Source organism: Aquila chrysaetos, chromosome 7 (genome assembly GCF_900496995.4).
Source record: "Aquila chrysaetos chrysaetos chromosome 7, bAquChr1.4, whole genome shotgun sequence".
Lineage (NCBI taxonomy): Eukaryota > Metazoa > Chordata > Aves > Accipitriformes > Accipitridae > Aquila > Aquila chrysaetos.
Genome location: NC_044010.1, coordinates 30689369 through 30707606, shown reverse-complemented (window position 1 = coordinate 30707606; position 18238 = coordinate 30689369). Strand labels below are relative to the sequence as shown.

Below are 18238 nucleotides of genomic sequence, written 5' to 3'. Positions count from 1 at the left end.
AGAAATAAAGGCACTTGGTGTTAGCCCTAAAGGAAAACATAAAGCTAAGGATGGTTTGGAGCAAAGAGGGAATGAAGGTCTTCTCCTATTAGATGCATCCAAGAAGGGCAAAATGTAAAAAAGTGGAGTTTATCCTGAAATACAGTAGAATTTCTGATAAGTGTATACAGAGTCAAATTTGCCACTATGTGATAGAAGTAAGGGAAAGTGTCTCTTATTGTGTAACATTAACAACTCTAGCAAACAGATCCTATGTGGTCCTCATACTTGCCTGATGCACAGTCCATGCATTTATTACAAAACAGGGTTCCCCAGAGCACCTCTCCTTCAGGAGCTGAATGGGTATCTTGGGAATTCAGGCATCTCATAGACTTCTGATGGGCAGAGAGCAAAATACTGCTCCTTCAAGTCTGAATAAGGGCGAGAGGGGACTGAATTCTCTCATGCACCAGCTCTTCCAGGAAAAAAAGTACAGTCACAAATCCCAAATTCAAAAATCAGACAGCTTGCCTGAAATATTTATAGTATAATTGGTTGGATTTTTTCCTTTACATTTGCATATGCAATACGTCTCATAAATGAGTAGGTAGGGCTTGAATCACAGCAGCATTTTAGTGTCTGACTTCCATCGGTTTCAGTGACGATAAAATGCCCAAATACTTCTCTGAATTGCACCTAAATGACACTCTAACTCCTGGCTTTGGCCAAATGCCCTTGCTGAGGTAACAGCATCTGCAGTTCCCAGAGGGCTGCTGGGCATGTAAAGGCCAGATGTTGTTTCTGAAAAAGCAGCAAATATCTTTTCATTTGAATGACAGCAATTCTTACTCTTCATGCCCCGCAGGTGCCCTGCTAGAGTACCTTTGCCCCGCAGCATAGTGCCTCATGGCTTTTTTAGGATGTTCCTACTGCATTTCCTTGTGAAGGTGCTTATGACTGGCCTGTCCTTACAAATAATCCCACTGGTTATTCAGGCTAGTTAGAATGAGGATAGCTGTAGAGATTCTAGCTTTTGGTAGGTACTCTCCTGCGGTAACAGCATTGTAAAACATGCCACAAAGATGTTGTTTTCCATGCTGGATCATGGAGAAGCATCCACAGCACTTGAGCCACGGTTGACAGCCACATTGTGGCTCTGCTAAGTTGTGACTGAAAATTTCCAGTTAGTCCTTCCAGCTGGGCGAGCAGGCTTTCAAGCCAGACCCGTTTTTTTTCTGTTTTAACCGACACACAAAGTCCCCGGAAAGCAGGCAGAGCAGAATCTGTCCCCTGGGGATGGTCATGGGTGCTCCCCAGGCGGAGGGCCAGCGCAGTGCTGGGAGGGGAGCACAGCACGCCGGAGGTCCCCTCTCCCTCCCTGTGCACCAGGCTGGCCGTCCCCCGCGAACACGGGTCACCGGCTCCCACCGCTTGGCTACACCCCGGCTCCCCTCCTAGAGCAAGCGGGGAGGCCATCGATCACCTCTAAGCATTTCCAGGCGAGCCCTTCGAGTACAACGGCACAGCCGATGACGTGTGAGCTGAGGTAACAGAGACAGGTAGGGATCCTGCCGCAGTGGCGTTAATGATAGGGGTAGACCTTGGACCGCTCTCCCGGTTGTCAGGGGAACGGTACGGGTTGCCGGCCCACGAAAACATAAAAGAGCAGCAGCGAGTGGGAGAGGAGGCACTGCCGCCTGCCCCGCAGGCTGACCCCGCTCCCAGCCGCAGCCGAGCATCCCTGCCTCGGCAAGCTCGGCCAAGCGGGAAGCCAGGCAGTGACGAACCCGTCCGCTGGCATTTGGAGAAAGAGTAAGTCGATGTCTTTGTTTTGGCTCTAAAAGGCGGGGATAAATAGCAGAGGAACTTTTAATAGCTTATATTTTTATGAATGAGGCTGTTTCTCTTCCAGCACAATTATTTCCTTGCCGGTAACTCTGTTCCTGGCAGGTATTTTTTTTTTTCAGATTTGTTGTTTTGTAATCACGGTGAAATAACAGATTCTGCAAAGTTTGTCTTTCATGTGTTGCAATTGTTTATACGCTGTATCTGTATGCCTTAGGTAATAATTAATAGCTCTATGAATAATAACCACAAAGAACGGTGGAATGATTTTGCTCCATTTTGCAAATACTTCTTTAGGCAAGTCTTTAAAGGTGGTGGAAGTGTCGGTGGGAATTATTCCAGCTGACAGGAATTGAGTTATTTTATTCAGTTAAAACTGCCTTGAGAAGAACACTGGAAGAGGAGGATCAGGGAAAGAGCAGCTAGGACCTGGGTTTTATTCTGCCATTTAATTTACCTGTGTTTTATTCTGCCATTTAATTTATAAATCAAGCCACTGATATAGTAAGGACAAAACAATGTAAATACACCATCTCTGTATAGCTCTGGAGTCTCAATAGCAATGACAATATCCACTATCCGAGTGAGGGAACGGGAGATACCCGACACCAGGAGGCCCTGCTCCAGAGTTTCAGTCTCCACCCGCTTAGTGACCATTAACATTTCTTAACAGCTTTCTATCATGCAGCTTTCTCCTCTCACATCTTTTTTTCTTAATTTATGATTTGAACAATAGAAAACGAAGTGTTAAAGTACACTTTTTATACATTTTCATTCATGAAGTAAGCATTATGTTTTGGGCTTGGCAAATCTCTAATTTAGTGTAACGCTTAACTTGAACTTTTGTGCAGGTCAGGTTAGAAAGGGCACTGGGAAATAATAACAAAAAAATGCAGTCAAGCTTTCTTTCCTAAAGTTCACTCAGTGTAAGTACCCTTGCTCCAGGGAGTAGTTGGTTTGACATAAAAAAATGAGAATTTTAAAAAGTGGTTTTGAATTTAATTTTAGTACTCCAGTGTTCAAGAACTCAGCTTGAGCCACCAAGAATAACTTTGGTTTTCAGGCAGTGCTGACCACCCATCCTTTGGACACATGATTTCGCAGAAGGTGTCCCTTTCTGAGGACAAATGAATAAACAGGGTTTTGATTGTGCATACCTTACAATTACAAAAGTACTTGTTGTATGAAAATGGGATGCACTTGTGCATTCGTGAGCATACAAATTCATGCTTTATGCATGTGCATACCCTTATACACTTTCTTTTTTTTTTTTTTTGAATACTCAGACTTTAAATCACAACAAGCACAACCCCCCCAAACATTGTAGCTTACATACATTCAGTGCATTCAGAGTCAGCACTGGTACTGAAGGAAATTGTATTTGCTAAGGCTTCTCTTCTGCAAAAATAAATAAAATTAGCCTATTGGAAGGCAAGAGGCTAGATCGTTCAAGAAGTGAACAAGGAAGTTATTGAAAAGTACTAATCTATAATTTAGAGTAGAAGTAAGATCTTTTCACAGTGTAACATATAACTGTGTACTCTCAGGTTTCTCTTTAATACAAAGCCAGGGCACAATTTTGTATTCCTGACACCTTTTTGGTACAGGGCTCTCTCATAAGCATCAGGACAAGAGTTCAAGCTACTAGTGCTTCTGTTATTTGAAAGCTACAGAAGGCACTGCAGAGAAATATCAAACAGTCAACAGGCTGGAATAACTGCCTGGTTAGATAGTAACAGGAGGAAACTTATTTTTCTATAATGCCTTCCCTTTGAGACTCTTAAAGCACTTCATAACCACTGAACAGAAAACTGGGACTTGTAGTCATAGGTTGTACTAACAGGAAGGATGAAGACACACTGCCATAATGGCACTGCTAGAAATAAAATTCCGATTTTCCATTTCATTAGATCAGATTTATACCACTGATTTCAATCCAGTTACACAGGTGCAATGACAAATCCTGCCTATGGTGCTTGAGTGTGTAAGGTATGTTTGATGGGCCGCTGCTTTGTAAAGCTGTACAGAACAGTGCTCTCCTACCGAGCTGGTAAAACTTTATACCACTTTCTTCTCACTTTTCATTTATGTAAATGCTTGTTCTGGTGCAATTCAAAGGTGAATACCCAGATCGGTGTGTGTCAGCCTTCCTGGACAGCATGTACTGTGTGCACACCTCCAGGCTGGAATAGCTCCAGGCCTGTTCTGGCAAAGCAAATCCTGCCACTCATCTTGGTCCAAAGCTCTTTATTAGGAAAAGTGCAGACTGCACGTGTGAAGTGGGGCAGGAAAATGAAGGCCTTACACATGCATCCTTACTACTCTCTCAGGGCTGAGAATAATCAAGCTGTGATCTGCTGAGGGTGACCTTCATCTAGGGAAAAAGAGAGGTATCACCACTCCCAATTCTTTGGGAGGACAAGGCTTCCTCCTTTCCCTTGAGTCTTCTCCTATTAATCTGCCTCCCTGCAGTTACATGTCACAACCTCCCCTGCTGTAACTTCTGCCTCCAGTATGGACAGAAGCTTTGCATGGGATGGACAGGCTTGACGATTTTGCAGAGTTGTTTTTAGATGAATTGTCTGTCCCAGAGTCTGTGTACACTGAATACCAAAATACCCATACGCAAATATTTTCAAGGGTCTGTGTGTTGTTCAAGTTCAATGCAACAGAATTGCTTATTTTATCTTGCATTTTTATCATTGCTGGGAAGGAATCTGTTCCACTGCACTTGACAGCACCACTGCTACAGCACTGGCTCCTCAGCCTAATGACAGCAGCCCAGGCTTTTGCTGCACAAGCAAATGCAAATACAATTTTCAAGTTATTGACAACAAGCACAGATCACACTAGATTCTGGAAGTCTGTAGAACGTCAGCTTTTATCACAAAGTTATTTTTCTACACTTATCTGTGGAATAGCTAAATAAATATGGTAATTGTTTAAACAAAGAGACAGAAAACAAAATACCTCTCTCTCTGCCATCAGCCCACTTCGGGAACTCCTAAAACTCCCACGGAGTGAAAAGGTCAAATCCAGCACTTCGTTTCTCTCAAGGCCTGAGCCTCCCTAGGGCTTTCTGGTCAGATAATGTAGCTACTCTGCAGTGAAGACTCAGACTAGACTTATTAAGGGACTGACTCTTTGCATTTTACATAACCCTTTACATTTTCTTGTCATCTTGCATTTTAACACCTGCGTAGTTCAGTAGATGTTAAAAGCTAACCTTACCCTTTCTCATGTGCATACCTTTCTGCAAACCAGAGATGTTATTCTTTTCAGTTATGATTTAACAATAAAAGTTTTTTTCCAGAAGATCCGAGAGGCTTTCAAGCAAATTTATTAGCATTATCTTTCAGAAAAAAAAAAAGAAGAGTTCAGTTTACTCTTTCAAATGCCAAAAAAATTGCATTTCAAAAACCTCCAATTAGTCATGATGTGAACACAGCACAGCCACCCAATGGTAGCCCTGTGCAGTCTTTAAAAAACGCTTTTTCAACAAACATTTTACAGGTTAGACCAGTATTAAATATCACCGAAAGAGCACACAGATGAAGGCAAGCCTGGGGCATGCTTTGCTCCTTAGAATAACGGGAGCTTGTCTGCGCTCCTGTTCCCCCTGCCTCCCTTTTGAGGTTTCTGCACGGCAGGTGAGTAATGCCTCTGCCCTAGTGAGATCAGCCCAGTTAAGCTGCTGTACCTACCTCCTTGCTGCCACCTTTGCTCTGAAATGCAGTGTATCTTTTTAAACATGCCTCCCATACCTGCATGCAAACAGGAAAAGAAAGAGGCAGTCTTCATAGTTCTTCTAAATGCTTTTGGTGTTGCCCAGCCTTTCATGCTATTTTGATCTAAATTGGGGGGTTTTGGTATTCATCCTGTGTACATTACTCAAGCTGCACAAGATTATATGGATTTAAGCTCCTCTTTGCTTAATACAGCATTTTCACATAGGCACATGTTAACACAAGTGATCAATGAGGGGTTTTAATTAGGTTTTTTTCTGAATAGAGAATGGAAGAAAGCACCCTGTGAAAAAATTAATTGTATAGGCTTGGGACTTCCATTGAATAGGATTAACTTTGCTTGAGACAGTAGCATTCTCACACAACAGCCAAAGGCTTTCTATTGCTTTTTTGCAGTTTACTTAATACACAGATCTGCAATTAGCAAAAAAAAAAAAAAAAAAAAAAGTGGAATGATCAAAGCAAATTCAGAAACCTGAAATGACACTATTACTAAATAAGCATTGAAAATCTCCTTTAGCTATCAAAATCTGCAAAGAAAAAGGAGCAGGGATGGAATTTTGTGCTAGAAAACTTTTGGGATAACATGTAATAAAACAGGGATTTCAATGCTGCAAAGAGGATACACATCTAAAAACATGCATGATTGAAGCAATCAAACCGGAATCATTTTCTTGTGGTATCTATGTCTAGTCCGATTTTCACTTGAAAGGCCCCCCACTCAGGACAAAAATGAACAAGTGATTTCCTAGATTTAGATCACTCAAAATTGTTTTTTCAGAAGCAGGTTATTGCTACTGGAAGCAAGTAAAATTCCCCTAAAATCATTAGGATTTTTGTTTGCTGCTAAGCAAAGAATGCACCTTCTCTCCCCTCTCTGTCACAGAGATCCCAGCTCCAAACCGGTGGCTGCCTTACCCCTCCCCAGGCCAGCACTGCAGGCTGGAGGGACTCCGAGGCAGCTGCTGGGATCTAGTTTTTCCCCAGTTTTTGCATGGGAGGAACAACTCAATACTGAACAACAAATATTGGATTGGATAGAAACCACACAAATCAGGAGCCAAAGCAGAAACAGAATGGGTGGCTCTTCCAGAGCAATGTTGTTTGTTTTCTTTTACTTTCTGTCAAGACATGCTTGTAAAGTTAGCAAAAAAACCTGCCCCGGGACATCAGTTTTGTACTCTTTCTGTATGTTCTGCCCTGTTAAAGAGCTTCCTGATTTGTTGAGGAAGGCTTCCTACTCCCTCCTTCTCCTTCACTTCTCCATCCCATCTCTGGGCTGCGCTTGCCTCTCCTCCACCCAGCCCCTTACCACCACCTTTCCCCCTTCTTCTCTCTACAGCTGCCTCTTTCACCTACAGCTACCTCCTTGTTCCACCATACAGGCTGCTGTGGATTCCTCCTCGTCCACCTGCATCTGCTGAGTCTGTGCTCTGGGGTTTAAGTACTGTGTCCAGGTACTCCTAGACATGCTTTACTATAGACTTATTTAGTTGTTATGGAGTTGCTCTTGGTGCTTAGAGCTGACCCTTCTTCCCTGTTCTCCAAGTATTCAGCTAAACAGATCTGGCTATAACAAAAAGTCCTCCAACTTGGTGTGATGCAAGAGCTTCCCCTCAATGTCGAGGAATACTTTTCTAATGGAGCCTACGAGGAAAACTGGATGCTGACTTTGGACTTCAGGAAGCTTAAATGCCAAATGAAAATCAAGAAGATGATACCAATCACCAAAGCCTTCTTGATGATTAACATCTTCAGGCCAACTAAGAATCTCTTGATCTTGAACATACCCACTTCCACCTCCTCATTTCCCAGAAAGCCCTTGCAGTGCCAGAGTTTCTATCAGTACTCTTTTTGTAATTGCTGAATCTTTGCCTTCTGATACCTGAACTGAGGTACCTCTTCAATTCATAGAAACCAAAATCCACACTTCAAAACCTTTCTGAAGTGTTTTAATGCTGTAACTGGCAGATAACCACTGGGGAAACACTCTCAGCTGTTTGGAGAAGATCTGGATCAACCATCAGTAATTCCCATGGGGTACTGGTACTCTACATCTGCTCAGTGAAGTTGGGTGACTGCTTACCGAGGCATAAGAAAAAGCAGGCATAAGAAAAGACCTCTGGGGCGATACATTCAAATTATTATTCAAGACACTGTGTCATTCCCATACACTGATTTAATTTTTCACTTCATTCTCAAACACTAAATGTTTCCCACATTGTGACTCTGGACAGCAAGGCGGTGTGGGGGGTATGACTCAGCAGCTATTTATCTACTAGTTTTACTCGCCTCCTGTTTTTTCATCTCCTAATTGTATTTCCAAAACCAGACTATGTAGAGATGGAAAGGGAAGGAAAGTAGGCTTTACCTCCAATTTACCTATGCAGGGTGTGGATTTGTTGAAGGTTGCAGCTGTAACAAAAACTGACCAGTAACTGATAAAAGGAAGCATTGCAATCACAGCATGTAATTTCAAAACACTGTGTAATTGTTAGCTGACTGTATAAGAACAACTTAGAAAAAGTATCAGTGCAGTTGGGTGAAGGGCATGTTATTACATCCCACCTATGCCACTCATTTGAAACATGGTTGTTTGGAACGTTGTTAGAAATAATAACACCATGAAGAAACCATGTTGTTAGAATAAACCACCATCTGTTTGGACAAATTATTTCTTTGCTGCATTGGACAAAGAGATGAACTCAAGGTGGTATTAATTCTGCTGGAGGTCATTTTGCAGCCTTGTAGAGCTCTAGATTCTTTTACTCAAAAGTTTAAACCAAACCTTCAGCAATAGCACAAGACTCCTCCAGTGCATACCACATTTAGGCTACAGAACCATTCTGTATTTTAATAAAAATATATTTATCAATCAGCTCACTGCAACTGGTTAATGAAAAAGTTCAATCACTTCTGGTATGAAAATGTGTTACCTTTTTTATTACTCCAGCCCCTTTCAAGGACTGATGAACATTGGGTATAAGGTTGGACAAGAATGACTGTCTAAAACAGCTGAATTGAACAATTATAAGGAAATAAAATGCAGAAGCTCCTTCTTAGCTTGAGCTTCTGTAGACAAGGGAGTTATTCTTTGCACCAGAACAAATACATAAAAGCAGGTAGGTTTTGGTTACCCATCTGTGTGGGAAGAGCATTCAGATAATTTGCCAAGTGCAGATTTGAAATACCATTCTCATTTCTTGATTTCAGCAATCTGCTAGTATAAACTGGAAAGCTGAAAAATGCTTATATGATTTTTACAGGACTGTTATATCTGCTATGCTATATTATGCAAGGAAATGTCAAATGGCTTATGGAAACAAGTTGTATAATCCATTGTGTCAGGTGGATGAGTCTTTAAATAGCTATAGATTTTTAAAGTTTTAAGTAGAAACAACACTCATAGATGTTTTTTCCATAACTGTATGATAAGCCTCCTTTTGCCAAAGTTGGCAGCATACTAGAAGAGTAAGACATAGACCGAGTCTGTTGGGTTGTTTTATCACTGAAATTCTGTCTCCTACCCACAATCAAGGAAGAAGGCTGCAGAACTAGCTGAACACATGCATATTAAATGCATACGATGAGACTGTTGCTTAGTCTCTGAATATGTACTGATTATACTGGAAGTCTAGCTAAGCTTGATTTGAAAATTATGGAAGAGAAGAAGGCATACTCACCAAGTTTCCCTAGAAAATTGTATGGAAATTCTTGACATTTAGCACGATCTGATGCATTCTTTGGGTTTCTATAGGTTATATCTAAAAATAATTCAGTGAGCTCAAAGGATAAATTATCTCTATATCTGGGAGCGGGTAATGGTTAGAGAGAGAGCATGGTGTAAAGATGCATCCTACAGCCCAAATTTTCTAGTTTTCTGAAGATACTCCATCCTTCTTTGTAAATTTGGAGATGATGGAGAACACAGACCCACAATAGGCAAGATAATCACCCCATATTTTCTTTCAGCTTAATGGTAATATTACAACAAAGAGCTTTTGTGTGTCTCCAAGAGCCCTACTGAAGGCATCTTTGCATTACAAGCAATCCAAAATATAAGGAATTTCTGCAAAGAGGAAGATTTTTGAAAATAACTCTGTTAGCTTTTGCAACTTCAAAAGTACTTCCTGAGAGGCAGAGGGTTTATTCTTTGTGTAGCTCACCATGACATCAACAAACCAAATTACAAAAAGAAAAAAAACAAACAAAAAAAACAAACAAAACCCCAAACATTAACAATTCTGTGTTTCAGTCCTTTCAGTGATTAAACTTAGATCATCTCAACTATTTTGCTTCATAATAACAAGGCGTCATCCTGCAGGTGCATACATTCAGGCCCTGGCCATGTTTTTCAGACACATGCTCTTCTTTGAGCCTCTTTCTTTTCCCCACATCTTCTACCCTGGCAAAGTCTTGTCCCTCAACTGCCATGTCTGTGAATTTTGCTTCACATTCTTCTTCATCTTCCTTACTGAAACTCAGACTCTTTTGAGCCACTCCTGGGGAAGACAAGCTAAAGACCCCTCCCCAGACTTTTAGTGAAAAGAACCCCTTGCTAAGTTGTGACCCCCTACCTTCTAACAGTGCCTTGACAGCAGTAATAATTCAAAAAGATACAACTCAGAGTCATCAAGCTAGTGCCGTTAAGTTTTATCTATGCTTTAGCTTGCTTCTTCCTTGCAAGGCAGTTCCCCCCACCCCTAAAAATTAAAGCCAACCTTTTTCCAATCCTTAACCAGTGCAGACAGCAAATTAATTTGATTAAGAGCCATATAATGCACATTTTCCTGTAGATAATTGGTAGCTTAGGTAAAGGTGCATTGCAGGTGACTTGACACTTCACAGACAGACAACCTGCAACATATATTTCACTGCTTGCATATCACTCACCAAAGCCACACAAAAACTAAATGCCGAGAACTGATTTCATAGGAATGTTTCTGTGTTGCAGGGAGCAGAGGAGGATAGCAAGTGTTTAGGGAGATAACATTTCCTGGAATGCCAAGATTTAGAATTGTTTTTGGATTTTGATGGACCGAGTCCAAATGCTATCAGCTAAGCTAAACCAAGAATTTTCTTTGGTTGGCTGCAAGACAGTAGAGAACTAAAGGTTCTCCACTCTTCAGGTACTGAAAAAAAATATGAAAAGGAATCAAGAGGTAAAACTAATGAGGCTGCATCGAAGTATTTTATTCTAATGTTTTATGACTATTAAGTCCTCACATGTTATGTGGTAAAAGCAGTATCACCCCTTTTGATGCACCACACCTGGCTACAGAAGGCCCTGTGCTGAAAATAGTTGGAGGCAAAGAAAGTTACAGCAGTAAATATCACATGTTCTTGTCCTATTCAAAATCTCTCGTACACACCCTCTTACAGCTGCACATGGACATGGCTACTTGCCTAGATGGATCTCTGGTCTGACAAGATTATGGCCATTCTTATACAAGACCTATATAGTGTAAATGTACGCAAACTGACTCAAACATGATTTAATTCTGTATGTACTCCCTGAATTTAGTATGATGTTTTCTTAAATGAAGGATACAGTCATTTTAATGCTTAAATCAAATATTTAATCCATGTTGCGGAACATACCAGAAATACCAGTCCAGCTGTTAGCTAATGTTTAACTTCAAAGGTTAGACTCATCCAAGCTGTAGCTGTTCTGGTATCATTACTGCTAGATTAATTTGGTCTCTAGTATCTAAGCATCTAATCATGCATCACAATGAAAATCCTATTACTAGACCTCCATACTGTGCTTATTTTCTCAGCCCTTAACCATGGCTAACAGTTGTGATAAATAAGAAATCTGTAATATCACCACTGTTTCACAACTCAATTAAATTATTTGAGTTTATCTGTTTTGGAGGTAAGAAGAATTCCTAGACAATGTTAACAATATGAGTTTGAACTAAGTAAAAGAGATTTTAATTGAACACTCGGCACTTCTGCATTTCTAACTCCCACCTGTACAGGATAACCACAGTGGACTTCTCCTCACTGAACTTATCCAGTCCTGCCTTGAAGTTTGTGAAAAATTTTGCACCCCCAACATCCTTTGCTAAGGATCAACAAGTCAGCTGTGACCCTAGTGGTTTTATTTGAGATGTCTTGCTCTTGTTCTTGGAAGAAGCAGTGAAAAACTGATCTCTACCCACCATCTCCATGTCATTTGTGCTGTTATAGGTCACCACCATATCCTGCTCAACCATCTCTTTTCCCACTTAGACTCCTACCTTACCTAGTCCCAACTTACTTAAAGGGAAGCCCTTCCACATCTTGTCACTCTTGTTGCTCTTCTCTGAAGTCCAGTCCTGTGGTATCCTTTCCGAAATGGTGGGATCTGATCTGCACACAACAGGCAAGTGCCAGCAAGCAAGTGATGTATGCAGTAGCTCAACAGCACTGTCTCTTTTTTTACATCATTTTCCTATTACACCTTAAGGATTTAATTACTTTTCAACTGCTGTTAAGCAATGCACTGATGTTTTCATGCAACTGTCTATAACAAGCTAAAGATCTCATTCCTTGAAAGGATCTGGTGGTAATGTCTGGCCCAGAGTCCACCATTTCTTATGTGGAGATTTTTCTCCCATGTGCACGTGACTTTTGCTTTTCTTCCTTTTCCCATGGATGGCAAAGTCCTGGTCATTTATGAACCATCACAGTTTCTACAGATTCACTGACAGGAGACCAAACTTTAAGGAAAAAAGGTGGACTAGAGGACTATATCCTCTGTAAGTGAGAAATATGGAAAGTAGGACACAAACTATTCTGTCAAGATGCAGTTTTGTGGGTTTTTTAGAATTTAGTATTAGTCAAAGAACACTCTCAATTGAATTTTCAGCAGGAATTGAGCTTAAAACATTTAGATCTAAATCACATACCTGGTAAACTACCATGCATATGATAGTGCTAGTGACTAAGAGAACTTTAGTGTGCTCCTAAAAACACTTTCCTTTAACTGTCTGTTAAATGACCATGAAGTTTATAGCAGAAGATTCCACTGTCTAATGATGGAAGATGAATAACAGACAAAAACAATTTGTGTTTTTATTATAAATACCATTATTTTCCTGTTTATTTGGTATGTTTCTCCAAAACTGTAGGTGTATTGCCATGTTTTCTGAGGTGCTGGAGACATGCATTCTGGACATGGATCAATCTTTTCACATGCCAAGGACCAAATTCTGGCCAGTGCATGCCCTACTGCTGCCTTCACCTTTGGTCAAAATTTGGCTCTAATGTCTCTTGCTGCTTCAAAACAATTACAGTCAAATCAGACAAACTTTCCAACATTAAATTACAAGTAATTTGTTTTGAGAAATTACATTCTGCATCATTGCTTGTACCATCATCTAATAATATGCCAGGAGAACCGAGATGCTCCTGGTAAGAACCAATGCTGTGCTGAAAACTAAAGGGCTGATAGCTGATAATCCAAGAGTCCCCACCAAACATGCTCCCGACCATTTGAAGTGGAGCATGGCTGGGATGGAAACTTGCTCCATTGTCATGAGCATGTGTGGAGTTGCTACTTTGCTTTGCTGGAGTAAATGAAGTGGGACAGAGCAACCAACAAAGCCAGGATCTATCCTATGCTAGTTGCTGTGCAGAGCATGGTCTGAGATGGGCCTTGGTCCCCAAAACTTACAGGTTAAGGCTGGAGCAGACGTAGCTTCATATGCATCAAAAGCAGGTTTTATCAGCATGCCACATAGCTCAGAAGGGTATGTGCTGCAGCCAGCAGTGCTTCTGCCTTTAACCACCCTTTCATTCTTTCCCTTTGCCCAGTATATCCCACACTCAGTTTAAAGGGAAGGTTATCACAACCCTTACTTAGCAATTCAGGTGTAAAACAAAATGCTCGTCTTTAGCCCTTCTCAGACTGCCTCACTCAGAGAAGTGGAGAGCAGGGTCATTTGTCACCTCTATCTGTTGGGAAGCAGACAAAGAGAAAGCAGAAATGAGAAAGGAGTAGGAGGAGTCCTGCCCTTACCTTCACACAGGGCAGGCAGAGGAGCTGCCTGGATAGAGAAGGGGGTATCCAAGATGTCCCATAAGCAGATGAAACCATTTAGAGCAAAAGAGGAGTGAAAGAAGAATCATGAAAGAAGAAACATGTGTCACAGTTCATTTTTCTGAATCAGTGTAGCTGTGCTTCCCCTCTAATGCAGGGCAACCTGCAAAACTGCAATATGGTTCTGAAGAGATGAGACAGATAATGAGTGGGAGAACCAAAGAAATATTAACCGTTGAGTGGTCTTTAGTATAATAAATTGTTTTTCCTCAGTAGGTAAAGCCGAGTGATATAATTCGCTGAGTAAAAGGAGGAGACTCTTGGCAGCTTGGCACCAGTACTAATGAAGCCAATAGCCTTCCCTGCTCTCTCCTTTTGGCCGGCTCTCATTTTGGCTGGCTTCCTTGGCATACACATCACTGGCAGTTTTGTGAGAAGTCAGAAGAACCATACGCTAATTTTCACCAAGGAAAACACAATTCGCAACTGCAGCTGCTCGGCAGATATCCGTGATTGTGATTACTGCCTGGCAAACTTGATGTGCAATTGCAAAACCGTGCTGCCTTCTACCATGGAAAAAACTACCTACAATAGCCACCTGACCATTTGGTTCACAGACACCTCCGTGCTGGAGATGCTTCTCAACTTCACAAGGGTGTGGGATCTGAAGCTGTCCTTCTGTGGCACTGCTCCTCTCCCAACAGAATACTTGGCCATTTGGGGACTTCGAAAGCTCCGGGTAAAAAAAGTCAAGGGACGATTTCCAGAGCAGAGTGTCACCATCTACAGCAGCAGCAGCAATGAAAAAGAAAACTCGCTTGCGGTGCACAACAAAGACAGGCAAATGCTTGTATATATTTCTTTTCTGGATACCTCGCTTTTCAATGGATATTCTTTGCTGAAGTCATACAGTGTGGAAAACGTCTCTAGTATCACGGAGCATTTCCCCAGCCTGCTGTACTCCGATGTTTTCTCAACATCAGATAACAAGAGCTATGTTGTAACATTCATTTACTGAGTTATTTAATAGTCAGTAAAGTAGTCAGAGGCACAGCAAACTGCTAAGAGAGAGATGGGACTTCTTCAAGTTTGTTTGGTTTGGCCAGGAGGAGCTGTTATGGGATGGACAGTTCTGACTGTGATAGCACTCTACAAGGAGGTGTTTAAAGTAAGACAGACTCATCAGGCTAATTCAGTAAATGCTTTCTTAAAGAACAAAGAAAATGTGAAATGACTGTTTTAGAAAGCATGGGTACAGATTCTTTTTATATATTGTAAGCTAGAGAATTGAGATCTGCACATAAATTTTGTTTTAAGGTTGTGCCTCAGACAGAAGAAGACATAACCATGTATGTCCAGCTGTAGAAGAACCTGAGCCTCCCAGAGAATCACTCAGGTTAGATGGCAGCTCGGGAAGTCTCCAGTCCAACCCCCTGCCCAAGCAGGGCCACCTCTGGGATCAGACCAGGCTGCTCAGGGTTTTCTGCGGTCGGGTCGCGAAAACCCTCAAGCACAGAGCCTGCACAACCTCATTGGGCAACCTGCTCCACTGCCTGCTTGTCCTCATGGGGAAACTTTTTTCCATGTATTAACCCCAGTCTTACCTTCTCCAGGCTCAGCAAGCCCAGTTCTGTCACACTTTTCTCACCCTCACATGCCCCAGCCCCTGACCATCTTTGTGGTTCTCCACTGGACCACTTCAGCTGATCCATATCCTTCTTGCACTGCGGGGGGCCAAAACTGCATGCAGTACTCTGTATGCAGTCTAGTAAGTGCCAGGACAAGGGGAATAATCCCTTCCCTCCATCTACTGTCTGTTGCCCCTGTCAGTACAGCCCATTGCTGTCAGGTTCAAGAGGTGCAAGGTGGTTACAGGTTACTCAAACTGGGAGTGCTGAGTTGTCCTTGCCCTTGGCACTTGGTCAGAGCTGGGAACCCTCTGCTTGGGCTGGGTGACACAGCCTCTTACGAAAGCAGGCACAGGCTATGCAGGCAGCCTCCAACCTCAGCGTGCAACTGAAGGTGTGTTTGGGGGATGACCAGGAAGGTGTGTTCTCTGCCAAGCCACAGCACACATCATGGGAAAGTACCAGCCAAGAGGCCACCTGACAAGTGAGACACCACGCTCACAAAGGTGTTTTTCCCAGGGAAAGGCCTGTCTCTTGCACGTTAGGTGTGCCGATGCCTGCAATTTCCCCAAATGCCAGGAACTTGACTTCATCTTTTGTAATAATGGCAAGCTCTACTCGTGTTCTCCCCTATGAGAAAGAAGAAAGACCCCATCCAATGACTCTTGTCTCATAAGGGAGGCTAGGCTTCTGCCTAGCGTTGCGGGAGAAAGATTGTTATCCCCTGAAAAACATATGTCAGGACTATTTATATAGCCCAGAGTCTGCTCCTTGCCCATGTCTGCAGGATTTGCATTCTATGAGATACGATTCAACCCAGGATCCGTCCACATAGTACAATAAAGGCTTTGGAATAGCAGCTCCTAACAGTCTTGCATTGTCAGCGGAGGATTACATGAAACTGGGATAAAATATGTGTGCTGAGGGGAATGGCTATCAAGATTCTAAGGAACCAACGAATTTACTTCAACAACTTTAAAGAAAGACTTTTTCTGTAACTGTAATCAATGATGGAGCAGTTTTGCTACGAAGCAAAACTTAATTTTTCAGAATACTTAAATCCATGCACACCTTCCATTACTGTGAGCTTCCCACTGAAATCAACAATGCAGTAACTATTGAATTAATGGAGTCTATTTGCAATTGCAAATTAATAGATTTAAGCCCACAGGTGTTTGAAGGCTGGGGATTGAACTGGATTTAACTCAACCAGAGAACTATTAAATCAGCTGTTGTAAAGACATCATTTCCTTTGTCAGCACTTTGGCAATAAAACATAAACCTTCTCCCCAAGTCACAAATATTTCTAGTGATACCTCTCACGATTGTGTCACAGGTTACAAAATGGTTAGGAGCTGGAGCTGGGCTGACAGAGATTCGCAGCGGGGTGGGGGTGTGGGGGGATGTTCTGAGCACATCACATGCCTGGAATGTATTACAGACACAGGCAAATAATTCATATCGTCTGCCCAGGAATCCCATGCTCCAAGTGTCTGTGCAAGAGTACTAACTTTGCCTTCACAAACTGGCTACTCACTAATCCTGCACAGGATAGTGTTGTAGAAAAAAAAAAAAAAAAGAGCTGGCACACACAAATATATTGATTTCTAAATGTTACCAACCCTCTTTAAAATCTGGGAAAAACAAACCCAAATGATCTTCAGCGAATTCACTGAGGCTCTGCTGCCCTCTAGTAAAAAATGTGCTGAATAACAGAGTACTTCCACATTGCCATGACACCAGTGGTTGGCTGCTGTTACTGTTCAAAATTCACACCTGCAGCAGTAACTGAGAATGTATGTATTCTGGCCTCGTTGGGAAGAGCCATGAGATTAATAAATCCATGGGCTTTCTAACACTGCAAGTTACAGTTCCAATTACTTTTGCCACTGTAGTGTTCTTAATAAGGCTGACGTAAAAGACCTTTTATTTCTGTGCCCAAGTAAGCACTGCAGAGATTTTCCTGGAATCAGGAAAAAAACCTCAATTACATGCGCAGCAGAAATCCACAGCACCAATATTGCAGTGATCTTTTCAACTCCCCCGCTCTTCTCCAGCAGATACCAAGAACCTGATCTTCCCAATTTCAATTTTATATCTTTGCCATATGAAAGTACCGCATTAGAAGCTTGCAGAATTTTTTTAGAGCAATGCATAAAAAACATATACCACATATGTTGTGAGTTTTATTAATCCTGTTGGTGGAGGTTTCTTTTATCTGCATGTAAACTACACACAGCAGTACATTAAGCATCACTCTGCAGAAATAATTACGTGATTTTGTGAATGTTTTAAAACCTAGCGCAAGACTCACACTTAGCCACACTCAACACCCTATGTTGTGTGATCATATATTTATAGCAATTAATATTTGTATACACAATGGTTTAATTCTCCATGTATCAGGTTCAACCTGTATTTGCCAGTCTTTAACCCTGATGCGTGATTATTGGATATGCCAATCAATGGGAACTGAGGCTATTTTTTTTCTATCAGAAAAAAATGGAGATAGGAGCTGTAAATTTACAGTTTTCCTTCCTATTAGTAATTCTGGTGCGACTTTGGGAAGTCAGTACAGATTGAGAACAGCACGAAAAGTAACGCAGTGCCTTCTATGGGAGAACTTGCTGTGCAGCTGCAGCAAGAAGCTGCAGGAGGCCAGCCAGGCCCCTGCATCTCCTCCTGGGCAGACTCCCAAGGTGGCTGGCAAAGACAGGCTGCAGGGGAGTCTGGCCTTCCTGGTATGGCGGGAAGGCTGAAAAGAGGTGCCTCCAGTGCCCAACACTCATGCTTGGAGAGACTGTCTTTAAAAAGGCCAGCGATCTTTTGGCATCTGCCACCAGACTAGTGGTTTTTCTTCTAGTCAGCGCAGCAGCCACCGAGGCCGGCCCAACTGACTCCTGGGGATGCCCCCAGCCTAGATGAAACCGAACCCCAAAGGGCCCTGCACATGAAAGACGCTACCATGGAGCACTAGCGAACAGGGCCACCGCATTATCTGCGCCCTCCAA

At 42.1% G+C, this 18238-nt stretch overlaps 1 protein-coding gene and 1 non-coding gene across 6 annotated transcripts; both read left to right on the top strand.

Moving 5' to 3' along the window:
• Positions 1-1415: 1415 nt before the first annotated feature.
• On the top strand, positions 1416-16513 carry C7H21orf62 (chromosome 7 C21orf62 homolog). 5 transcript variants are annotated; one of them, XM_041125008.1, is made up of 3 exons: positions 1645-1791; positions 6913-7027; positions 13873-16513. In XM_041125008.1, the coding sequence occupies exon 3, from the start codon at positions 13943-13945 to the stop codon at positions 14615-14617; it is 675 nt and encodes a 224-aa protein (XP_040980942.1). In that variant the 5' UTR covers positions 1645-1791; positions 6913-7027; positions 13873-13942; the 3' UTR covers positions 14618-16513. The 5 variants fall into 5 exon arrangements, 4 of the variants coding, with proteins under 4 accessions (XP_029876794.1, XP_040980942.1, XP_029876797.1 ...); XM_030020934.2 differs by lacking the exons at positions 1645-1791; positions 6913-7027 and adding an exon at positions 1416-1538; XM_030020937.2 differs by lacking the exon at positions 6913-7027 and having other exon boundaries at positions 13876-16513.
• LOC115344189 lies at positions 15698-15859 on the top strand. Its single transcript, XR_003924478.1, has one exon. It is a non-coding gene; the product is annotated as a U1 spliceosomal RNA (small nuclear RNA).
• Positions 16514-18238: the final 1725 nt, after the last annotated feature.